At 43.3% G+C, this 10,175-nt stretch overlaps 1 protein-coding gene across 1 annotated transcript; it reads right to left on the bottom strand.

Annotated features, from left to right (window-relative positions):
• Positions 1 to 508: 508 nt before the first annotated feature.
• LOC142007094 (trypsin I-P38-like) lies at positions 509 to 7,632 on the bottom strand. The gene is made up of 5 exons (XM_074983629.1): positions 7,591 to 7,632; positions 6,683 to 6,848; positions 3,963 to 4,216; positions 2,060 to 2,196; positions 509 to 689 (listed from the first exon to the last, which is right to left on the bottom strand). Exons 1-5 carry the CDS (start codon positions 7,628 to 7,630, stop codon positions 540 to 542), a joined length of 747 nt encoding a protein of 248 aa, XP_074839730.1. The 5' UTR covers positions 7,631 to 7,632; the 3' UTR covers positions 509 to 539.
• Between the last annotated feature and the right edge of the window lie 2,543 nt (positions 7,633 to 10,175).

The raw sequence follows: 10,175 nt of genomic DNA, 5'->3' as shown, positions 1-10,175 counted from the left end.
GATAGCTAGCTAGCTAGATGAAAATAAATATATAATATGTGGCTCAGTGCTCTCCCCGCCCAGAGCCTGTCACCCCAGCTCTTCCCCCTAAGCCCTGCTCTAACTCACTGCCTGTGATTCACTGGACATACTGCCACCAGCACCAATGCTGCCAAGTGCTTCTCCCACCAAATATTGGGGTGCGCGCGCAGAGTGGTGAACAGCACTCCCGACACACGGTACAAGCAGGAGCTGCATTTAGTTGATCAAAGAGCCACCGGCAGCTCAAGAGTACTGGCGGAGTGAATTTTAAAAATGCCAATTGTAAAGTGTTGCGAGGCCTTTCCATATGGAAGGCACTACAAAAATAGGTGGTTACTTTTGTTCTTGGTAAGGTTCCCTGTTACCTTACCTGCACCTAAGTACAGACAGACCCAAAGAATATTTATATAAACACAATGTTGCATCAAACTCTATTTATTCCATAGAGTCGGAAAGTCTAATACATGGCTGAGGAAAAAGTGTGAAAGGTAGCATGGGTCAAATGGAATGAAGGCACCTCAGTTGCTAGCGATGGTACTTTGGATCCAGGTAACGTAGTTGCACACTTTAGTATAGACCCCAGGGTAGCCTGCCTGTGCGCAACCAATTCCCCAGGAGACAATCCCTTGGAGCTGCCCATTGCAGACTACTGGGCCACCGGAATCCCCCTGCAACAAAGATCGTGAAATGGTGGTTAGCAGGCGTTACAGCTGAGAGACTTCTGCCTTTCTAGCAAAGCAGCAAAGACGCTAAGTTCTTTGGGTAGTTTGTGGGAAGTCTAGTCATGAGAGGGAGAGCACTGATCTCATTGAACATTTGATAAAAGTGCCGACATGAAAGGTGCTAGATGAAAAGTCCAGGAGATGGGAATGTTCTGTTTATTCAGAGAGGAAGTAGGACACAGGCAGCTCTTCATATAAATCCATGCTATCCCATGCAAATGTTCTGTGGCCTGGAGACATCATATTTATGTGTGAAAAGGGAGTCTGGTTTTCATGGATTAGAAGCAAAGAGCAATCTGCTGGTTCTAAGCTTTTGGCTGGGATTCAGAAATAAGTAGTGCTCATAGTTCTGCCAGGAACTTCCCAAGTCAGCCACAAATTGATTTGAAAGCGTCCGTTGACCCCAAAGGCTACGGTTACACTAGCAAGTTTTGCTGGCAAAACTCCAGTTTTGTCAACAAAACTAGTGGAACATCCACACACAAAATGTGTTTTGTTGACAAAACTCAGCACTTTTCCCGGAAGCATTTTGCCTCTCAGCCATGAGGCAGGGTGCTGCTGTCAACAGATTCGGTCAACAAAAATGTTCTGTGGGGTCCTATTCTTGATGGACAGGACATCCAGGACAATAGGCAGCCCTTTCTACTGTGCTTCTGGGCGACTGTTTTGTCCAGAGAGCAGTGGCCAGTCCAGCCACTCTGTAGACAGAGGCTTTGTCATGAAATCTCTTCTGACAGTGACTTCTGTTGACAGATCTCTGTAGTGTAACCGTAGCCCAAGAGAAGATGAGCTGAAAACTGAACTTCCAGTATTCTTCAATATCCCATTCATGTTCTGTGAGGCTTGAGTGTACAGGATAAGATGCCTTTCTGAACAACCTAAAGTACCAACATTTCTGAAGTTGCTATGGATTTTGGATATCTCCACTTTGGGAACCAACCTCAAGATATCTTGCTACTGATTTTAATATATGCTAAACTCTGCATTTTTTAGAGACTTAAGGTGGAGCAGCAGCTGACCACTACCTCTAATACCCAAGGCCAAGAAGTCTGAATTCTGTCATTAAAAATGGAGGCATTCAAAATTGAACATTTTAGTTTAAGTAAATACAAATCAGTCCTTGGTCTCTGCTGACACTGTCAAGAAAAGGTCTAGGAAGCACCACTATAAATGGTACCTTATGAAGCGAGGACAAGTTTACAACTGGGAAATCAAGAGTCAGCAACATATCAGATTTTAGTCCTTCAGGTAAACCATGCATGATTCCTCATTAGCAAAGGGTGGAGGGAAGAGACACGTAAGAAGAGTTGTTTTACCTGACAGGAATCTTTGCCCCCCTCCAGGTATCCTAGACAGATCATGTTTCCAGTAATTTGTCCTGGATAGGCATTGCTGCAGTCAGTGGAGGACAAGACAGGAACTCTCAAGCACTGAAGTAAGTCAGGGTAGTTAGCTACAATAAAAGAGAGAAATTAATAATGGAAATCCTTGAATTCATTGTGAAATTACAGCTATCCTTTCAGTAACTGGAACAGTGTTCTCTCTCTAAGTGGCATTTCTATTCTCCTGATTTTTTCTCTAGCAGCTCCCAACTTCCCCACAGGATCATTATCATAACCTAGAGACTGCTTTCCTCCAGAAGGATGAGAATCCCTAACTGGAGGTTTGTTCAGCCTGCCCCTTTGCACTGATTAAACTCTGGATTCCAAAAAATGGGCAGCCAATTGGACTAAGAAAAGAGCAGCAGAAATTATTATAGATCAGAGGAACCCAGTGAATGGAAAAGACCAACTGGATTACTCTGAGTCAGCTTGTGCATTGGAGTAACGGCTGGTAGTGTAGCCTATGGACTAGCAGCCATATATTCCATGTGGATTTGGCTTGTTCTGTCCATCACTCTTCCTGGTCCCTAGGCTAGTGCAGGAGTTACAATGCAAAACTGGAGTTATAATGTAATAATTGAACATGTTCAATCAAACTATGGAACTCCACCCTTAGAGATGCGTAGAACAACACTGAGTGCATTGATCTCAGGGGGAAGTGTGGGTGCTCAGCACCTCTCAGGATTTGCCCTAGTGAATGTCCCAAGTAATGGTGATAGAAAGCTTCCTCCTGAAAAACTAGAGACACATGCTCACTGCTTCAGACTGCCTTATGCCAATAATAATGAAAAAGAGACAATCAGGGAAATTAGAAAAGAACATTTAAATCAGACAAAGGACCCCTGCTCCCCACAGGCATTTCCCTAGTAGCCTGGATTCCCCATATGTTTCTCTTCAAACTACCTCCCTTACAGGCATTTGCCCTTCCCCATACACTCCTCTATGGGGAACACTAACAGGTTAGTAAGGCTATGTCTGCACAGCAGCGTTATTTCAGAATAAGCTATTCTGAAAGAGATTTTCCTGAATAGTTTATTTGGGAATAGTGTGTCTACACACAAAATGTGTATTGAAATAGCACTCAGCTGTTTTGAAACAGAGCGTCCACACACAATGGGGCCTATTTTGGATTAGAGCTCCTGGAAACATGATGGCTACGTCTACACTACAGCAATCTGTAGACAGAAGTTACTGTCAGATGAGATCTGCAGACAAAACTTCTGCTGACAGATCGCGGCCACACACGAAAGCGGATCTCTCTGCTGATCTGCTCTGCTGACAGAGAACAGCCAGACTACCTGGCTGCTCTCTTGACAAAACGGCCAACCACAAGCACAGCAGACAGGGCTGCTGCATGACCCAGAATCCCTTCTGTTGGCAGAGAGCCCCCTGGAGCATCCACATGGCATTTTGATTCTGTTGAGAAACATGTTCTACCTTGTGGGTGACAGGTAGAAGTTTGTTGACAAAAGTGCCAAGTTTTATCAATTGGCTGTCAACAGAAAGCATTTTTAGTGTGGCTGCTCCACGAGTTTTCATGACAAAGCTCTCTAGTGTAGATGTAGGTTATAGTTTATTTTGCAATAGCCCTTATTCCCGGTCTACACAGCCCCTATTCCAAATAGCTATTTTGGAATATGTGCTAGTTCTCATAGAACGAAATGTACAACATTCAAAACAAGGCAGATGCTATTTCTAAATAGTCGTTTTGCCATTTAGACACTTGCAAAGTTATTTCAGAATGGCAGCCACTATTCTGAAATAACTTTGCTATGTAGACACACCCTAAAGGTCTCCAGGACCCTAAAGAAGCTCTACACTCCCACAGAGCACTCACCACCACTGCTGAGGGTGTTGCCCCAGCCAGAGATCAGGCATACGGTGCCAGCAGCCACACAGCTGGTTGGCAGATTAACTGTGTTGACGTAGGAGTTCAGGGTGGCTGCACTGGACAGCTTGATGAGCATGATGTCATTGTCCAAGGTCCTGGAGGAGTAGTTCGGATGACGGATGACTCTGGCTGAGCTAATGAACTGCTCGGTGCCTTCTGTAGCTTCTATGTTGTGTTCCCCAAGCCTCACCTGGATAGATCTGGAAAAGAGAAAAGAATAACAGCATCCTTACCACTATTATTCATGATCTTTATCACAAAAACCATCACTATTACTGAGGATATTACCACAACCTCAGTCGTCATCAGCACCAGCACTAAGGTCTCAGTTGCTCTAGTTTAGTGGACAGGCCCCTGGTTTTGAGTTCACACACCAGCATTTACTTTCCTATGCAGCTTTACAGTGCTGGGCTGTCCTGGGAGCAGTGCTTCTGCTGAAGCACAAGATGGGGAACTGAAAGAGGAGGACTGTGTGATACTCTGGTTGGCTTATACCTTACACATGTCATACAACTAGAGGAAGTCAACATCAGGGGCAAATTTCCACAAAAGTTGTTGTCAAGATTGTTTCTTTTCTTCTTTGAAACATATGAACATTTGAAAGTTTTTGGTCAACTCTACATATCTCTCCTTGCTTTATTTTTTCTTTTTGCTAAAAAGGAGGTAGGAATTCCTAACTCAGCAGGGTGTTCTGAGGTTTAACTCAAGGGCTTCGAGCTCCTCAGGTGGAGGTACTCTTGAAGTGAAATGTACTGTTCTTTCTGGGGAAGAGGTTCCCATATGGTCTCAAGTTACAGAGTGGGTGGTGTAGGTTGGCTTAGGAAAAACTATTTCACAAGGACGATGGTGAAGCAAGGGAATGAGTTATTTAGAGAGGTGGTGGAGTCTCCATCCCTGGAGATTTTCAAGTCCTGGCTTGACAAAGTCCTGACTGGGATTATTTAGATGGGGTTGATCCTGCTTTAGGCAGAGGGCTGGACTAGATGACTTCCTGAGGTTCCTTCCAGCCCTAGGATTCTATGATTCTGTATGGTTAGAAGGTTGTGCTCTGAAAGTAACAGTACGCTGAGGATCAGAGGGGTAGCTGTGTTAGTCTGTAGCTTCAAGAACAACAAGAAGTCTTGTGGCACCTTATAGACCAACAGATATTTTGGAGCATAAACTTTCATGGGCAAAGACCTGCTTCATTAGATGCATGAGTGGTGGGGCGTGGTTTCAGAGGGGTGTTTAAAGAGTGGGGTCTTGGAAAAAGGGAGGACCAGAACTGACAAGGTGTATTCAGCAAGGTGGAAATGGTCCATTATTAATAATATGTATCAAAAGAGGCAAAAACAAGTCAGATCAGACAGGGGGATATGAGCCATTGTCAGAGTCTAATGGGGAGATCTTAACACCCAAGGCAGAGAAACTGCCTTTGTAAGCTGCGAGCCACTCCCGGTCTCTGTTTAATCCATGGTTAATGGAGCGAAATTTGCAAATAAATTGCAGCTCAGAGATTTCTCTCTCTATTTGATTTCTGAAATTTCTTTGTTTCAGGACTGCCACCCTTAAATCTGCCACTGAGCATCCGGGGAGAGTGATGCCTACTTATACCTTTTTGGTGGGTTCCCAATGATAGCCCTACAAGGAAGCACTGAAGCAGCGGTGGGTACAGAATTGTTTGAGGAACTACCCCCCAGTGGAGATGTCTGACAACCTCGGAGAGCACAAGTTAAAGATCTCGAGGAGATTTACAGAAATAGACCAATCAAACCACCCTTTCCATATCTTCCCATCAACAAAACAGTCTGTAACAATGTTACAGGTGAGTTCTTAGAAAAGAATGGTGGCACAGTCCCCTGGATGAGTACTGCACTGTCACCAGGCAAAGTGCTTAGCATCCCAAGATTATGTTTGGTGGTGGGGAGATGCCCCTTCTGCTCTGCTCTGCTGTTCATTGTTGGTTAGTCCATCATTTCACTTTCTGCCGCTTTGCTTCATGATCTAACTCCCACAAAACCAGTTTCCCCATTGAGGCAATCAAGAGACATCTAGAACCTGCTAGACCATTGTTGGACATGCCTACGCTTTGAGCTGGAGGGAGGACTCGAAGCTCAAGGAGACATTTTTGTGCTAGCTTTAATTAAGCAAGCATGCTAAAAACAACACGGGCAGTGCAAGTGGTGGAAGCAATTGGTGGACCTGAGTCACTGCCTCCGGGCTTAGATGGGAAAGTGCTTGTGGTGGCAAACCTTTCCCATCATTTGCATCACCACAACTACACTATTTTCAGAACCACTGTCTTCTGGAGCTGGGAATCATGCCTCCAGCTCAAAGTGTAAATGACCCATTGATGATCACCAGGACAGACGTCTCATGCTAGGGCATTGGATCCAGTGCTACCTCAAAAGCAGAGTGACCGAATATTGAATCATCACCTGAAGCAGCACAGCACCCTCATCTAATGCAAAGATCTGCAGCACTGAAGCCAGTACTGACACAGGAACCAGAGCCACTTCTGAGATGCCAGTTCCACTTCTTGAAGGATTGAGGCATTCTTTGACAAACTCCTCCTTGAGTGGGACCAACCTTTACTGAGTTAATCACATCAGACATGCTCAGAGCCTATGGAGGCAAAGGACCGGAGGGGAAACAGTAGTTTCATAGCACAGATATTTCCTACTCACGATTTGTAGCAGTGAGCAGCTGAGACGACCCATCTGCTGTTAATGAGGGAGCCTCCACAGAAATGATACCCAGAGTTTAGGGACACCTGGTAGGGCAAAGAGTTCTTTGGACAAGTGTAGCCTCCCACGATCTTGTCATCATCGGCATCATCGATGGGTAAGGCAACTGGGTGAAAGAGGAAGGTATAAATTAGCACTCATGGTGGGGACAGTGGAGCAAGCCTGGATAAGAGGTTAGGGCATGGGATATGAAGCTTCTCATTCGTTGGATGCTAGGCACCAATGTCAATCTAATGATGGCAAAAATGTCTCCATGGATGATGGCTCTTTGTTGGTGATTCTATGACATCTGGCTGTGGGAGTCACTCATTCCAGATTCTATTTTCCATGTGTCAAATCCAACCCTTTTTTGTAGAAAAAGAAAAAAAAATGAGGACCTCCCCTGGGTTACCCCTGCTGGGGTTGCTGGAGGGGCAGTGGGGGCTCCGACTCCCAGCCCTACTCTGCTGCAGGGCACAAGGGCTCTGCTTCCTGAGGTCAGTGCAGCCTCCCGGCCCCACATCTTCTGGGAGCTCCAGCTCCCAGCCCTGAACTGCTTCGAGGGTCAGGTGCTGCCTCAAGGCTGGTGGGGGCTTTGGCTTCCAGCCCCCCTACCCAATGCAAAAGGCGTCAGTACACTGTACCAACACATGCCATAACACAAAAAGTACTGGTCAAATCAAACACTGACAGTTATCCCGTGGCACAGAAGCCAGGGTGTGTGCAGGTTTGGAGGTCAAGGAAAAGTGCACTAATGCTGCCTTGGTAATTTTGGAAATAAAAAAGGGCTCCACTCCCAACAGTGAGCAGCCTGGCATTTTTCATCACATCTAACCTTCGCCAGCAAATACAATTAAAAAGGACCTTACCTGCTGCTCCCAGAAAGGCCACAACCAGGATGTACTTCATGGTCTTTCTATGGATTTAGCACAACTCTGTAGACCAGGAGTAGAATTGCTGGATATTTATCCTCCTGAAAGGGTCTTATCTCCAAGCTCAAGGATTTCATCCACAGAAAATACACAATGGAAAGTTTGAAAGGCCAAATTTAGGTGTTTATCAGGCACAGGTGGCAACCCTCCCTCCTGCAAATCCCAGAGTTAATCATAAAATTTTTCTCATTTGCAGAGCTATTTTCAAAAGGATTACAAGAGACACGTTTTTGTTTAAAAATAAAATGGGGGCTTTAGACATTTTTTCTTTGCTTTTATTCCAGGTTTTGCATGACAAACCACAAACCTCAGAAGCTTTTGAGAGACATCTGTCTGTAATCATATCTTTCCAGAATGTGCAATTTCTTTCCAGAAGTTAAAAGTTCCCCATGGGACATTAAATGAGACTTGAAGAGGATCTGTTACTAGATTGTCTCTTGTCCAGTTGTTCTTCCTGGCCAGTGCAAATTTATTCTTATAGGATATAACCTAAGAGTAATAAACATCAGAATTACAAACCTACTGGTCAACGGCATACCTCATTTGGAACTGGACGTACACAATCAAGCAGCAGAGACAAAAAAAAAAAGCAAGTAGTATACAGTACTAAACAAAAAAGAAGTCAGAAAGAAAGATCTGAAGAAATGGGTCTGCCCCACTAAAGCTTATCACCTATTAAATTATTTTGTGCTACATTACTGCTGGTTTGTTTTGTGAAGATACTAACACGGCTGCCTCTCTGTGACTATACAGTATTGTGCTAATTGTAAACTATTACAATAAAGGGAAAGTTTGGAAGGGATTGGATACAATAAGATAACAGGTTTTCTTTCATTTAAATTAACAGTGTTAAGAGCAATATTTTACTTCTTCATAGTGATGTTTTAATGCTCTATTGAGCCAATGTTCAAGTATAGCATTTTGAAAAAAAACCCACGTTTTTAAAACAAAAAGCAGTCAAGTAGCACTTTAAAGACTAGCAAAATAGTTTATTAGGTGAGCTTTCATGGGGCAGACCCATGAAAGCTCACCTAATAAACTATTTTGCTAGTCTTTAAATTGCTACTTGACTGCTTTTTGTTTTGATTGTGTATAGACTAGCACAGCTCCCTCTCTGTTACTATTCACTATGTTACCATGTTTTTATTAGAGTTACAAGCAATCTCCATTTCTGAGGTGTTTAACTCTGAAGTTCAATTCTAAAATGCTATTCATGTGGCTGCTACTTTCCCACTTCTAGTGGTAAATGACCCAAATGAGGGGGCTTTCATAACTTCACGTGGGAAACAATTCTCCACTGTAATAAATCTCTTTGAACTCAGTCCAGCCAAGTACAGCCTCTCAGTTTGCATGTTAACATTTTTGGCATGTTCTATAGAAATTCAACATTCCAATAAAATATAGAACTCCCAATAATGACAACAATCAATTTAAAATAAAATAGTAGGCAAGAGTAATCAGATGCACCACACAACTAGCAGAGAAACTGCAGACAATGCCTTTTAAATTGATTATTTATCACTGTTGCAGAGTATTCTTGAAACTCATTGCTTAGAGCCCAGTGCTTCCATCTTAAATGTCTTTTAATGTGATTAGTCCCATTGATATCAATGGGAGCTGGTGCACTTTTGAAAATGGGTCACTAATCTAATTATGTATAATTATGGAATTGGAGGAGAGGGAACCTTGTGACCAGTTTTGAAAATCTTGCTGAATCTGTCACCTGAGCCTCAGCATGGGATGCTAGCATGAAGGGGAAAGGAGTCCAGGAGAGTTGGCTGTATTTTAAAGAAACTTTACTAAAGGCACAGGAATGCACCATCCAGATGTATCAGAAAACAAAATAAAAAAAACATAATACAAAAACAAGCAAATATGGTAGCTGCCCTGCATGACTTAACAGAGAAATCCCTGATGAGCTTAAAGACAAAAAGGAAGCTTACAAGTGGAAACTTGGGCTGTTTCTACACTACAAGATAAATTCGAATGTATTAATATTGATTTTATAATTCTGGAATTTATGAGCTCGAATTTGCCCATCCTCACGCCCCACATGCTCCTCACAAAGTTGACGCATTGCTGCCACACTCAAATTGGCAAACCTTGACTGTTGCAGCAGTGCATTGTGGGAACCTATCCCCCAGTTCCCTCATCCCCATAGCATTCTGAGTGTGCTTACTAGTGTTTGACATCATCTTCCTATATTGCATTTTCCTCATTCCCCTCCTGTGCTAAGCAAATGTGAATTTTTCCCATTGGAAGAAAGGAAAAGATGGCAAAAAAATTTACAGAAATTTCTTTTTTTCTGCAGCTGAATTGTCAACTGACCATCCTGTGATCGCATTCGATCCCTGAAAATCTGCCGATTCCAGAAACTAATACAGGGGCCCCAACGGTATTTTCAAAGGTAGAAGAAAGAGGATAGAAAACTCTAGGAAAATTTTTTTTTACTTTACTGAAAATAATACAGGGACCCTGAAAAGCATGAAGAAAGAGAATACAGGACAGTTTTGCACAAAATA

Source organism: Carettochelys insculpta, chromosome 1 (assembly GCF_033958435.1).
Source record: "Carettochelys insculpta isolate YL-2023 chromosome 1, ASM3395843v1, whole genome shotgun sequence".
Taxonomy (NCBI): Eukaryota; Metazoa; Chordata; order Testudines; family Carettochelyidae; genus Carettochelys; species Carettochelys insculpta.
The sequence above is the reverse complement of the archived record's forward strand: the minus strand, read 5'-3'. Positions and strand labels throughout refer to the sequence as shown.